General features: G+C 50.7%; 2 protein-coding genes across 7 annotated transcripts in view; both read left to right on the top strand.

Moving 5' to 3' along the window:
* Positions 1–14948, top strand: part of MCM7 (minichromosome maintenance complex component 7) — a 217614-nt gene that overhangs the window by 141888 nt on the left and 60778 nt on the right. The gene's annotated exons all lie outside the window — the stretch shown is intronic.
* STAG3 (STAG3 cohesin complex component) overlaps positions 1–14948 on the top strand; it is a 157044-nt gene that overhangs the window by 131836 nt on the left and 10260 nt on the right. For 5 of the 6 annotated variants that reach the window (XM_077261694.1, XM_077261697.1, XM_077261693.1 and 2 more), the window contains exons 30-33: positions 604–739; positions 864–950; positions 1307–1397; positions 2747–2787. In XM_077261694.1, coding sequence (XP_077117809.1) covers positions 604–739; positions 864–950; positions 1307–1397; positions 2747–2787 — 355 coding nt within the window. Of the gene's footprint in view, positions 1–603; positions 740–863; positions 951–1306; positions 1398–2746; positions 2959–14948 lie in introns of those variants that run through there. The other variant, XM_077261698.1, reaches the window with a different exon arrangement.

Below are 14948 nucleotides of genomic sequence, written 5' to 3'. Positions count from 1 at the left end.
GCTGAGGCCACTCCTTATGTTGCTGGCTCCAATCTCTGCTGAGGCCACTCCTTACGTTGCTGAGTCTGATGGCTGCTGAGGCCACTCCTTACGTTGCTGGCTGCAATCTCTGCTGAAGCCACTCATTACGTTGCTGGCTCCGATAGCTCCCGAGGCCACACCTTATGTTGCTGGCTGCAATCTCTGCTGAAGACACTCCTTACATTGCTAGCTCCAATTGGTGCTGAGGCCACTCCTTATGTTGCTGGCTGCAATCTCTGCTGAGGCCACTCCTTACGTTGCTGACTCTGATTGCTGCTGAAGCCACTCCTTACATTGCTGACTTCGGTCGCTGCTGAGGCCGGTTTTCCACACCAAACATTCATGGTCAAAGTATAGATTGCAATGTATGGACAAAAACTCAACAGTGACACAATATGTGAGGCTGTTGAAGAACGTCGCTCTGGACATTGCAGTCCATATTTGGACGGTGAATGTGAAATTAATGCGCCATACATATGGACGCGTGAGTACATTATACGTGATCCTGTGTTTCCTGCAGGCAGGCTGTTCTTTTCCTGAGCTGATTTCCCATCTTGGATTCATCCCTGAATTTTATTTCAGACGACTCCAGCAGCTCCCTGGCCGATGAAAACGGGCTGATGCCATTAATGTCCTCTACCATGCTGCGAAGTGGGGCGAAAGCCACAGAAAGCCCCACGGATGACAGAGGAGGGTCTGATTCTGATTTTGATACCAGGTTAGAAACTCAAGTACAATAATCTGATAATTAAAATTCTAGAAATTGTAATTTAGCATAAAGACTAAAAAGAAAGAGTGTAAAATGCAATGTCTGCTGTCACGCATGTATTTTTTTGTTATAGCAAGCCCTTCACTGTTCGCCGCCCCTTGACATTACCTCCGAGGACTCGAAGAGAAACTCCATCTGCCTTGCCCAGCAGCCTGCATCGGTGAGATCGTCTTCTCTTGGTTTCTTGACGTACCGCTGTATGTGGCATGTATTTTTCCATTAGGACTTGCTCACATGCGATGGAATTGTTCCGGAATTTTGCTTTCAAAAAGTGCTCTGCAGAAAAGCAGCAGTGATTATCCTGTGCAAAATGCAGATGTAGCCTCAGATCGGGGGAAATGTCTGCTATGTCTGAACGCTCTCATAGCCTTATGTGAGGCTAGAGTTCTCCAGGTGTCATGGCTGCCTCCTCAGCTCTTCTCACTGAAGAGAGCAGCTGCCCGGCGGTACCAGGCTGTTGTATAATATCTGGATTTATTCCCCGTCGGTTCTCATCAATGGATGCTCATGTTACAGATTGAGCTTAATGGAGGAGGAGGAGGAAGATGATGATGAAGAAATGGTGATCGATGACAGGGAGAGCAGCGCAACATCCACAGAAGAGGAGGTGAGAGATCATGTGGACGGCCATCTGTAAAACTATCTTCTTTATTAGATTTTGTGACTTTCTGATTATAGATGTGCACCACTAGGGGGAGCTCTCTGCATATAGAAGTGCACCACTAGGGGGAGCTCTCTGTATAGAGATGTGCACCACTAGGGGGAGCTCTCTGTATGTAGATGTGCACCACTAGGGGGAGCTCTCTGTATGTAGATGTGCACCACTAGGGGGAGCTCTGTATATAGATGTGCACCACTAGGGGGAGCTCTCTGCATATAGAAGTGCACCACTAGGGGGAGCTCTCTGTATAGAGATGTGCACCACTAGGGGAAGCTCTCTGCAAATAGATGTGCACCACTAGGGGGAGCTCTCTGTATATAGATGTGCACCACTAGGGGGAGCTCTGTATATAGATGTGCACCACTAAGGGGAGCTCTCTGCATATAGATGTGCACCACTAGGGGGAGCTCTCTACATATAGATGTGCACCACTAGGGGGAGCTCTCTGCATATAGATGTGCACCAGTAGGGGGAGCTCTCTGCATATTGATGTGCACTACTAAGGGGAGCTCTCTGCATATAGATGTGCACCACTAGGGGGAGCTCTCTGCATATAGATGTGCACCCCTAAGGGGAGCTCTCTGCATATAGATGTGCACTACTAAGGGGAGCTCTCTGCATATAGAAGTGCACCACTAGGGGGAGCTCTCTGTATAGAGATGTGCACCACTAGGGGGAGCTCTCTGCATATAGATGTGCACCAGTAGGGGGAGCTCTCTGCATATAGATGTGCACCAGTAGGGGGAGCTCTCTGCATATTATGTGCACCCCTAAGGGGAGCTCTCTGCATAGAGATGTGCACCACTAAGGGGAGCTCTCTGCATATAGAAGTGCACCACTAAGGGGAGCACTCTACATATAGATGTGCACCACTAGGGGGAGCTCTCTGCATATAGATGTGCACCAGTAGGGGGAGCTCTCTGCATATAGATGTGCACCACTAAGGGGAGCACTCTACATATAGATGTGCACCACTAGGGGAAGCTCTCTGCATATAGATGTGCACCACTAGGGGGAGCTCTCTGCATTTGGATGTGCACCACTAAGGGGAGCTCACTGCATATAGATATGCACCACTAGGGGGAGCTCTCTGCATATAGATGTGCACCACTAGGGGGAGCTCTGCATAGAGATGTGCACCACTAGGGGGAGCGCTCTGCATATATGAGGTCGGGTGAGTTTATCTGTATTTATATACCTACCTGAATATAGATTGCTGTGCTGTTCCACTTGCAAAACTTTCTGCACCAATGTGAACGCATCCTTAGTGTCTATATCCGCTCTCTTCCCCACAGCGGCTGGATCTCCTGGATTCTGCAATTCTGGACAGTGAAGAGTGAGCTCCCTCTGCTGGTCGCTGTCCTCAATAGGGGATTCCTTCAGATGTTGCACAGTTATATATATTCACAAGTTTTGTTTTCCCACATGGTTTGTAGTTTTGGCTGGGGTGCGAGTTTTATGTGTTTATTGTATTTCTGGCACTTTCATTAAAGTTACACATGTGCAGAAAGGGGCGACGTGTTGTCACATCACTGGGAGAGAAGGACGTGCTGCCAAATACTCATAATATTGCAGTGGGGTCCTGACTACCCATACACACTTCTTCAGACCGAAATAAAAAAAAAACAAAAACATTGTGATGCCCCCTAACATGGGTTCGACCGCAGTTCTCACATGGGGGTAACTACATGATGCGTAATAGAGGGTCATAATATGCCAAGTGCTGGGGCGGAAACATTCAGCCTGAGGCTCCTAATTCTGCAATCTCCTCTGACCTCTTCACCTTCCACCTAAGAGAAAGTAAAGCATCACAGGCGCCTAACACAGCGAGGGAGGAAGCAAAGGGCCGCAGGAATAGCTCCATAGTAACAGCACGTAACTCTATGTACACACTTTATACCAGCAGAATAGTGAGTGCAGCTCTGGAGTATAATACAGAAGGTAACTCAGGATCAGAACAGGATCAGTAATGTAATGTCTGTACACAGTGACTGCACCAGCAGAATAGTGAGTGCAGGTCTGGGGTATAATTCAGGATGTAACTCAGGATCAGTAATGTATGTACGCAGTGACTGCACCAGCAGAATAGTGAGTGCATCTCTGCTCATCTGCTACTAATTGTGTTGATTGTGGGTGTGGTCGCCACTGAACCTGCTGACTGCTCCTGAGAACCACCACCTCTCCACCCGGGGACCTGCTCTCTCTCTTACCCAGGGAGGGAGTGGGTTTCCTGGGATGAGTGAAGGAGCCAAGTCCCAGGCTTCTGCTTCCCGGACCAGGCTTGCGGGGGGCCGAAGGAACCAGCAACCAGCCTGCACATCAGAGGATTCGGGGGGTGAGACGCTCCACCAGGAGTCGCAGCAATGTGGCTCCTACTCCCCCCAGGTCTGCAGAGACCCAGAGAAGCCACAAGGCTTTCAACATGTAGAAGCCTTCTATCGTGCAAGACGGCGGTCCTTCCGGAGGAAAGCTGAGTGCTCACAGAGGTGAGGCCAACCTCACTGAGGAGGGTTGGGCGCTGCAGAGACCCCGGGAGTCTGTCCACCTATGCCTCCCGCATCATGAGCCACCTCCGTGAGAATGAAGAGGCGAGTAAGACCCAGAGGAGGCTCCGGGAGGAGCTGTGCTGCACAAGCAACAAAGCTGCAGGTTCCGCCAAACCGAGGAATAATCAGTTCCAGGCGGAGGTAAGGAGACTGAAAGTTTAAATCAATGCGCTTGAAGTCAGAAAAGCTTTCATCAGAGAAAAAAGTGGACCATTTAAGGAAAAGCTTATGAATAAGGACAGATTCAGAGAAATGGCTGATAACAGAGAGAAAAGGCAGATGGGGCTGCAGCCTGAGAGCCAGGTGGATGATGATGATGAGGAGGAAGATGATGACCAGCAGAAAGCCCCACCTGGCAGCCTGCAAAGTCACCCGCAGGCCACGTGCAGCGAGCTCCCTGCAGGACAGGCGACATTAACATCTGGGCGCAGTTCTGCTGGCTCTGGGTAGAACAGTGACAACAGCGGCCAGGCAGGGGCGCTAATGGCGGAGATCAAGCTCCTGGAGTCCCCAGTGTGCCTTCAGAACTTCCATCTTGGTGATGATTTACCAGAGGAGGCACCTGGGGGCCAGGCGAAAAAGACAAAGAAAACCATCAAGCCAAAGCTGCAGGAAGCGGTAAGCTATGTGTATGCCCCCTCCATGTATCACCTGAGTCGGCTGCACGGTCAGCTCGCTGTATAAGCCCCGTTGCCCAGCCCAGCCCGGGTTCTGCTGTGGATCCGGTGCAAAGGCACGGGGAGATTACAAAGCAACGTAATGAGGCGCAGAGCTCCGTCTCTGCTTGTAGTAGCGGGGACGCAGCAGCAGGTGCATCAGCCGAGAGGCTGGACAGTGAGGGGGGCCCGGCAGCGGGCATACAGTCAGGCCACGATACTGTGGTGTGCTCCTCAGTGGGAGGGGGGAGCGGACCGGTGTGGGGGGCAGCTCCGGTAACCTCGGTGCCCATGAATGCTGTTGCCACTGATTACTTAGTTGAGAAGCGGCGGCAGTGTGAGGGGGGTGCTGGGAGTTTCGGTCCTCCCACCAAAGTCCTGTTCTTTGTTGGCGCCACTAGTCAACAAGATGCTGATATAAAGGATCAGCGGCGCCTGGTATCAACAGTAAAGCAGCGGAAAATATCAACTGATGATGCGGAGGGCACACGTAAAACCACGGGTGAGGTCGTTTCCAGTTCTGTGGAGGAGACTTAGACCCTGGTGCCTGATGATGCGGAAGTCAAAATGTCACCCCTTGTTGTCACTGGTCCAGCAGGAGTGAATGTGGTGGTGGGTATGGATGAGGAAAACTTTTTGTCTAGTGGAGTGGTTACTGGTTTGGTAGAGAGTGAGGGGGTTATGGAGGTGGGTAATAGTGATGCTGTTGGTGTGGATGTGGTTACTGGTCTGGTTGCCCCCTCCCGGTTGTGGCAGCACCCGTCATGAGTTATGCCGCTGTCACCTCCGGGGGAAATAGGGCATCCTCGTCTTTAGGCTCTGGGGACAGTATGTTGCAACGGGGTCTCCTGGAGGCTCTAAAGAAGGGGGAGAGATCACTAATGGTAGAGGGTCGAGAGGTTGATCTGTCCTTCTGGATAGAGAGGCATGGCCTGGGGGCCTTCCGAGAGCAAAAAGGGGGGGGGATACAGTGTGGTCCCTCCCAACAGCTGGGCCGAGTAGTGTGCGTAGGAATGTGGTCCGTCTTTGGTGGAGGGGCAGTGATGCGTGTCTTCCAAGGTCTAAAGTTGTGGAGCTGCTGCTGAGGATGGGCTTCAAGGCGATTGACATCTATGCCTTGATACATCCATATTCCACACCTGAGTTTGATGTCAGCTTTGTTCGGCCTGAGGGGCTTCAGCCCGGCTGGCGAGACTTTGCCGTTCAGGTAGTGTCTCGCCAAAACCAAGTCAAGAAAGTGACTGTGATGACTTGTAATGAGTCGCTTTCTTGTTATGACATCATGACGTGGCTTGGCCTTTATGGAGAGGTGGTTGAAATGCCAAAGAAAACCCGTGACGAGTTTGGTAACTGGTCAGGGGCCTGGACGTTTATGGTAAAACTTAGGTGTTCAGGTGGTACGGTTGCCCACATACCATCATCTGCCTTCCTGGGTAGGGATCGTATCCTGGTCTTCTACCAGGGGCAACCGAAGCTCTGTCATAAGTTCGGCGACCCCACACACTTCAGCGCAAACTGCACTGTGCAGAAATGTGCATTGTGTGGGGATATCGGCCATCTTGCTGCATCTTGTGTGGAGATTAGGTGCCACCTGTGTGGTGAGTTAGGTCACCCATTCAGCCGTTGTCCTCGCTCCTTCACTAATGCAGTCGTGACCCCGGTGGGAGAAAGCCGTGAGCCGTGTCTAGACAAGCGCAGACAGGATAGAGAGCTGGGCGATCCCCTGCTACTGGGGCGGCCCCTCTCATGGACGCCAGTCTTGCTGCTGAGGCCCCGAGGGATGATGAGTTGGATGAGGAGGTCAGGAGGATCCAAAGGAAGGAAAGTGCCACTGCCTCCGAGTCCTCCCATTTTGAAAGTATGGATAAGGATAATAGACAGTGGCTAGAGGACAAGCGTAAGCTTGGCACCAGAAAGAATAGAAAGAAGGGAGATAAAACATCTCTTGCTCTGACCAAGGTACCTAAGGAAGGAAAGACCAACTCCCCTCTGGTTGGTTTTTCTAACCGGTTCCAAGCCCTTGAATACATTTCTTCCCCTGATGAAGAGGGTGAGGTTCTGGCTTCGGCGGGGCTCACAGGGGGCACTGAGTTGCCTTCTTCTGGGAATGTAAGGTCCTTGGAGGGAGAGACTGGCCCAGAGTCCGGAGACGAGGATGATAAAAATAAAAAACACGTGTGAAGGAGGAGGGAGGGGGAAGGATTCCTCCTCTGAGGCAGAGGATAAGGGGAGTGGGAAGAAGAAAGCCATCTAACTCTATCACCAATGATGGCGGTACCCACTCCGTTGACGCTGACGTCCATGAATGTCGCCAGCATAAAGTCAAATACAGCTAAATTTGCAGCCTTTGATTTTCTCAGCCAGGTTGAAGCTGACATTTTTGCAAGAGACCAGGCTGCCAAACATGGCAGACGTGTTTAAAGCTAAGAGGGAATGGAGACTCGGGCCCTCCTATTGGTCTCTTGCGGCCGAGCCGTATAGTGGAGTGGCGGTCCTTTTTACCGCATCGGTGGAATGCCGACGGGTTATTGAGTTAGAAATGGGGAGGTGCCTGATCTTAGATGTCCTCATGAAGGGACAAGAGCTCCGGCTCATCAACATCTATGGATCTATGGTCCCCAATCTAAGTGGAACCAGAAGGGTCTCTTCATGAAGATCAAGCCCTGCCTTTTTGCAAGTCAGCAGGTTGTCTTTGGAGGGGACTTCAATGCTGTCATGAGGCCCCGAGATAGAGGAGGTTCCAGAGACAAGCTGACTTATGATAGCGTCGCCCTTAATAGTATAGCTAGTGAGGTTCGCCTGGTGGATGCCCACATTCGGCACACCCCAGGCCACGAGGGGTTCACCTATCATAGAGGTAATTGTAGGTCTAGGATAGATAGGTTTTATTTAAAGGAGGAAGCTGTCTCTTCAGCAGTGTCTGTTGTTGAGGTGGAGTTCTCCGACCACTGTTTGATTTTGTTTTCTCTGAATGTTACAGAGACCCTCCGGATGGGAAGAGACTTTTGGAAGCTCAATTCGTCTCACTTGGAAGAAGCGGAGAGAAGACAGTCCTTTGAGGATTTTCTTCAGAGCCAGGTACCCTTACTGGATCTTTGTAGTAGTAAGTCAGAGTGGTGGGAGATGTTCAAGGAAAGGGTGGCGAGATTCTTCCGCCAGCTTTCGAGCCTCAAGAGTCTGAGCAGGTACCGCCTGTATCGGGGTCTGAGGTGGAAACTCGGGCATCTTGTCTCAACTGGAGGTAGCCGTGAGGAGATCTCCAGAGTGAAATCTTTGCTTATGAGGTGTCCGTACGATAGACACGTATCTTTGGTTTTTGAGAGGGATTACAGGAAGTACCGCTCGCCCTACTCTTACAGAAACTGCAAGATGTCAGTGAATAGTAAAGTAGTTACAGGACTGGTCGACACTACGGGGTCCCTGAGGAGATCCAGATCAGGGATCCTGGAGGTTGTCAGATCCTTCTACTCGCACCTCTTGGGGAAGAGGGATCTTGATTGGGATGAGATGTCTGCTTTCCTGGCTGAAGCTGTCCCCGAACCAGGGGTAGACCCCTCTCTTGATGTATTGACAGAAATGATTAGGGAAGAGGAAGTTAAGTTGGTGATTGAAGGGCTTGCCCCCAAAAATTGCCCGGTCCAGATGGCTTAACATCTGAATTCTATAAGACCTTTAAGGACTCTTTGGTTCCCCTCTTGACTGAGGTATTCAATGAGTGTCTTTCCTTGGGCACTCTGCCAAAGTCAATGAGGAGGTCTGCCCTGATCATCTTGTCAAAGGGTAAGGATCCATCTTGCATTGAGAATTGGCGTCCCATAGCGCTTCTCAATGATGCAGACAGGAAGGTTCTGGCAAAGGTGCTGTTTAATCGGCTGGTGAAATTTGCACCCCGACTCCTTTCAGAGGCCCAGCATTGCTCTGTTCCAGGCCGCAACACATTTAGTGCTGTGCTCTGTGTCCGAGAGGCGGTAGGGCTGGTCACTGAAAGGGGTACATGCTGTCACTGGACCAGACAAAAGCGTTTGATTGGGTTAATCATGAGTACCTCTGGTCCATCCTTCTGAGATATGGCCTGCCGGGGGGGTTTGTTGATTGGCTTAAGACCTTGTACAGTGGGGCAGAGAGTTTCCCTCTTGTGAACGGTTGGATTGGCAGATCTTTTGAGGTTGGGTCCGGCGTTCGCCAGTGTTGTCCCTTGAGCCCGCTGCTGTACGTATTTGCGATTGACCCACTTAGGAGGGTGGACCGTTGGCCGGGATCGGGATGGACCGGGCAGCACCGGAGGCAACTCTGAGGGTGGTGGCGTATTCCGATGATGTCACTGTTTTTGTTTCATCTCACGAGGCAGGGTGGCTGATGTCAGAGGTAGATCGCTACTCGGAGGCATTCGGGTCCAAGATCAACCTGGATAAGTGTGAGAGTCTCTGGCTGGGAGGAGGAGATCCTGATCAAAACTTACCTGCTCAACTTACCTGCTCACATTACTAATTTATTTGTGCAGTGTGTGCATCTTGCTGGAGTCTCTCTGGACTCGGGTCTACAGTTTGTTCTTCAAACTGTTATGGGGGAATAGACTGAACCTGGTCAAGAGGGAGGTTACTTACCATACGAGGAGACTAGGAGGGTTGGGTATGGGCAACCCTGTGGTATTCCTTGTGGATACCTTCATTAAGATCAATATTGCAAACCTCTGGAAAGAGAGGGCTCCTCCGTGGGTATTCTCCTCTAGGGGATGGTTTCAGCCTTTCTTCCAGGAATGGGAGACAGGAGGGCAAGTGAAGGATCTTCGCACACCGCATGGACATCTTCCGGCTTACGCTACCTTGGTTCTGAAGGTAATTCGTTGGTGGGGTCTGGGAATGTGGGAGATCAGGACTCTGCCAAGGAAACTCCTTGACAATAGGGTTCTGTTGACCCATTTCCAGAGGCCTCTGACGCTCAGGGATTGCCCAAGTTGGGATCTTGGGGTGGGTTTGCATCTTTTGAATTCTATCAGGATTCCCTCAAAGTTTTGGGACTTGGCTTGGCGCTGCTTCCATGGGAAATTGTGTGTGAGGGACAATCTGAAGTGTAGGTGCTCTGAGGACAGGAACTGTCCCCGGGAGCATTGTGGTACCGTGCTGGAAAGCATAGACCACTTCCTGCTTCATTGTCCCTTCAACACAGAGGTGTACAACAGGGTGGGCGCCTCCATTGGCTGGTCTTGGCTGGCCAGTCTCTCTTATGCGGCATGGGTATATGGAGCATTCGGAGACCTTGGTGATCGGGACCGCTGCACCTTATTTCTAGTTAGCGCAGTGTTTAGGTATCACGTGGAACGCACAGTGCTTAGTATCGACGCAATAGAAAATCCTCCCAGTGGATGATGTGTTTAGGACCATACTCGGTGACCTGGTGAAGGTGCGCTATCTGGAGTATGGGAGACTGGGCACACGGAGGGCCGCTCTCCTCTGGAGGGGCTTTTCTTTTAGTGTGCCCTAGTCTGGTCATCTCCTTCCTTGGTGGTGTGTTGCTGCTGACAATGTAGATTTTTGTTTTGTTTGATCATTACAGTGATGTAGGGCTGCAGGCGCCGAACTTGGGCTTTGTGATTTGTGGTTATTGTGGTGTGTGCTGCTGTATAAATTGTATATATTGTATATAGGGATATAGATTTGGGAGTAGGTGTTAGGTTGGGTGGTGGGAAAAGGGGGAAGGTGGGTTTATCTTGTGGCACTATGGGACACTGGGGCGTTCGGGGGAATACTGGCACCACCTGATCTGGCCTATGGACGTTGGGCATGGACTGAGGCATGAGACGCAGGACCAGCTCTCAGGTCAGTGCGGGGGTTGGGACTGGTGGGCTTGAGTGTGGGGTGGTGGTCAGCTTAGTATTGTATATATTTGTTTAGTTTGTGAGTTTTTTTATTTATAAAAAAAATAAAAAAAATATTTAAAAATTTGAAAAAAAATGAAATTAAAATAACAAAAATAAATAAAATGTTTGTGTATATAGTCTTTGTTTGCTATTGTTTATTTGTTATTATTTAGTTTGGTGACCGGACCAGAAGGTGTAAGTACTTAATGTTAGTTATTATTCTGTATATATAAAATGTGTGAGGAATGAATGAGCGGCTGGACCAGTGTTCATTATATTGATTATTTTCTGGCTGATACATTTGTTTCTGTTGTTATTATTATTATGTTTTTCATTTTTATAATAAAAGATCTACAGGATGTAACTCATGATCAGTAATGTAATGTATGTACACAGTGAGTGCACCAGCAGAATAGTGAGTGCAGCTCTGGGGTATAATACAGGATATGACTCAGGATCAGTAATGTAATGTATGTACACAGTGACTGCACCAGCAGAATAGTGAGTGCAGCTCTGGGGTATAATACAGGATGTAACTCAGGATCAGTAATGTAATGTATGTACACAGCCACTGCACCAACAGAATAGTGAGTGCAGCTCTGGAGTATAATACAGGAGGTAACTCAGGATCAGTAATGTAATGTATGTACACAGTGACTGCACCATCAGAATTGTGAGTGCAGCTCTGGGGTATAATATAGAATGTAACTTAGGATCAGTAATGTAATGTATGTACACAGTGACTTCACCAGCACAATAGTGAGTGCAGCTCTGGGGTATAATACAGGAGGTAACTCAGGATCAGTAATGTAATGTATGTACACAGTGACTGCACCAGCAGAATAGTGAGTGCAGCTCTGGAGTATAATACAGGATGCAACTCAGGATCAGTATTGTAATGTATGTACACAGTGACTGCACCAGCAGAATAGTGAGTGCAGCTCTGGGGTATAATACAGCATGTAACTCATGATCAGTAATGTATGTACACAGTGACTCCACCAGCAAAATAGTGAGTGCAGCTCTGCTCAGCTGCTGCTAATTGTGGGTGCGGTTGCCACTGAGCTCCAGAGAACCACCACCTCTCCTCCCGGGGACCTGCTCTCTCTCCTACCCTGGAAGGGAGTGGGTTTCCTGGGATGAGTGAAGGAGCCAAGTCCCAGGCTTCTGCCTCCTGGACCAGGCTGGTGGGGTGCAGAAGCAACCAGCCTGCACATCAGAGGACTCGGGGGTGAGACGCTCCACCAGGAGTTGCAGCAATGTGACTCTTACTCCCCCAAGGTCTGCAGAGACCCAGAGAAGCTGCAAGGCTTCCAACATGGAGGAGAAGCCTGCTATCGTGCAAGACGGCGGTCCTTCTGGAGGAAAGCTGAGTGCTCACAGAGGTGAGGCCGATGTCACTGAGGAGGGTTGGGCGCTGCAGAGACCCCGGGAGTCTGTCCACCTGTGCTTCCCGGGTTATGAGCCACCTCCGTGAGGATGAAGAGGCTAGTAAGACCTTTAGGAGGCTTTGGGAGGTGCTGCGCTGCACAAGCAACAAAGCTGCAGGTGCCTCCAAACCGAGGAAGAATCAGCTCCAGGTGGAGGTAAGGAGACTGAAAGTTTAAATCAATACGCTTGAAGTCAGAAAAGCATTCATCAGAGAAAAAAAGTGGACCATTTAAGGAAAAGCTTATGAATGACGACAGATTCAGAGAAATGGCTGATAACAGAGAGAAGAGGCAGATGGCGCTGCAGCCTGAGAGCCAGGTGGATGAGGAGGAAGATGACCAGCAGAAAGCCCCACCTGGCAGCCTGCAAAGTCACCCGCAGGCCACGTGCAGCGAGCTCCCTGCAGGACAGGTGACATTGACATCTGGGCGCAGTTCTGCTGGCTCTGGGGAGGACAGTGACAGTGACAACAGCGGCCAGGGAGGGGCGCTATGGGGGAGATCAATCTCCTGGAGTCCCCAGTGTGCCTTCAAAACTTCCATCTTGGTGATGATTTACCATAGGAGGCACCTGGGGGCCAGAAGAAAACGACAAGGAAAACCAATAAGGCAAAGCTACAGGAAGCGGAAAGCTATGTGTATGCCCCTCTCCCTGTACCTCCTGAGTCGGCTGCAGGATCAGCTCGCTGTATGAGCCCCGTTGCCCAGCCTGGGTTCTGCTGTGGATCCGGTGCAAAGGAGCGGGGAGATTACAAAGCACGGTAGTGAGGCGCAGAGCTGGGCGAATTCGGTGGGCGAATGGTCAGGCCACGATACTGTGGTGCGCTCCTCAGTGGGAGGGGGGAGCAGCCCGGTGTCGGGGGCAGCTCCGATAGCCTCGGTGCCCCTGAATTCTGTTGCGTCGGCAGTGTGAGGGGGTTGCTGTGCTGGGAGTTCCGGTCCTTCCACCAAAGTCCTGTTCTGTGTTGGCGCCGCTGGTCAACAAGATGCTGATATAAAGGATCAGCAGCGCCTGGTATCAATAGTAAAGCAGCGGAAAATATCAATTGATGCGGAGGGCACACGTAAGACCAGAGGTGAGGTCGCCTCCAGCTCTGTGGAGGAGACTCAGCCCCTTGTGCCTGATGATGCGGAAGTCAAAATGGCACCCCCTGTTGTCACTGGTCCAGCAGGAGTGAATGTGGTGGTGGGTATGGATGAGGAAAATTCTTTGTCTAGTGGTGTGGTTGCTGGTTTGATAGAGGGTGAAGGGGTTGTGGAGGTGGGTAATAGTGATGCTGTTGGTGTAAATGTGGTCACTGGTCCTGTTGCCCCCCCGGTGGTGGCAGCACCCGTCAGGAGTTATGCCACTGTCACCTCCGGGGGAAATAGGGCGTCCTCCTCGACTCTGGCCTCTGGGGACGGCATGTTGCAGCGGCGTCTCCTGGAGGCTCTAAAGAAGGGGGAGAGATCACTAATGGTAGAGGGTCGAGAGGTTGATCTATCCTTCTGGATAAAGAGGCATGGTCTTGGGGCCTTCTGAGAGCACAAGGGGGGATACAGTGTGGTCCCTCCCAACAGCTGGGCTGGGTAGTGTGCGTATGAATGTAGTCTGTCTTTGGTGGAGGGGTAGTGATGCGTGTCCTCCAAAGTCTAAAGTTGTGGAGCTCCTGCTGAGGATGGGCTTCAATGCGATTGACATCTATGCCTTGATACATCCATATTCCACACCTGAGTTTGATGTCAGCTTTGTTCGGCCGGAGGGGCTTGAGCTCTTCTGGTCGAACTATGAGTTGGCAAAAAATGAGCCCGGCTGGTGAGACTTTGCCGTTCAGGTGGTGTCTTGCCAAAACCAAGTCAAGAAAGTGACCGTGATGACTTGTAATGAGTCGCTTTCTTGTTATGACATCATGACGTGGCTTGGCCATTATGGAGAGGTGGTAGAAATGCCAAAGAAAAACCGTGACGAGTTTGGTATCTGGTCAGGGGCCTGAACGTTTAATGGTAAAACTTAGGCGTTCAGGTGGTATGGTTGCCCACATACCATCATCTGCCTTCCTGGGTAGGGATCGTATCCTGGTCTTCTACCAGGGGCAACCGAAGCTCTGTCACAAGTGCAGCGACCCCACACTTCAGCGCAAACTGCACTGTGCAGATATGTGCATTGTGTGGGGATATCGCCATCTTGCTATATCTTGTGTAGAGATTAGGTGCCACCTGTATGGTGAGTTAGGTCGCCCATTCAACCGTTGTCCTCACTCCTTCGCTAATGCAGTCGGGAGAAAGCCGTGAGGCTGCTTCTGCTTGGGAAGGGACTAGTAGGGGTGAGGGAGCTGGGGGGCCAAGAAGTAAAAGCAATAGAAAGATGCCTGCCCAGCTGAAGCGTCTTGACAAGCGCAGACAGGAAAGGGAGCTGGGCGAGCCCCGGGCTACTGGGGTGGCCCCTGTTCTGGATGCTAGTCTTGCTGCTGGGGCCCCGAGGGATGATGAGTTGGATGAGGAGGTCAGGAAGATCCACAGGGAGGAAAGTGCCGCTGCCTCCGAGTCCTCCCATTATGAAAGTATGGATAAGGATAATTGACAGTGGCTAGAGGACAAGCGTAAGCTTGGCACCAGAAAGAAGGGAGATAAAACATCTCTCGCTCTGACCAAGGTACTTAAGGAAGGAAAAACCGACTCCCCTCTGGTTGGTCTTTCTAACCGGTTTCAAGCCCTTGAAAACATCTCTTCCTCTGAGGAGGAAGCTGAGGGTGAGGTTCCGGCTTCGGCGGGGCTCTCAGGGGGCCCCGAGTCTCCTTCTGGGAATGCACCAGCAAAATAGTGAGTGTAGCTCTGGGATATAATACAGGATGTAACTCAAGATCAGTAATGTAATGTATGTACACAGTGACTGCACCAGCAGAATAGTGAGTACAGCTCTGGAGTATAATACAGTTATAGTATATAGATATAGTCAGGCCCAGTGTCTTTGATCATCTATCCACCCCTGGTGTCCTGGCAAGCTGCTAATTTATCCCAAACCAGTTTCC

This window comes from Ranitomeya variabilis, chromosome 5 (genome assembly GCF_051348905.1).
Source record: "Ranitomeya variabilis isolate aRanVar5 chromosome 5, aRanVar5.hap1, whole genome shotgun sequence".
NCBI classification, from domain to species: domain Eukaryota; kingdom Metazoa; phylum Chordata; class Amphibia; order Anura; family Dendrobatidae; genus Ranitomeya; species Ranitomeya variabilis.
This window is presented reverse-complemented; position numbering and strand designations above follow the sequence as displayed.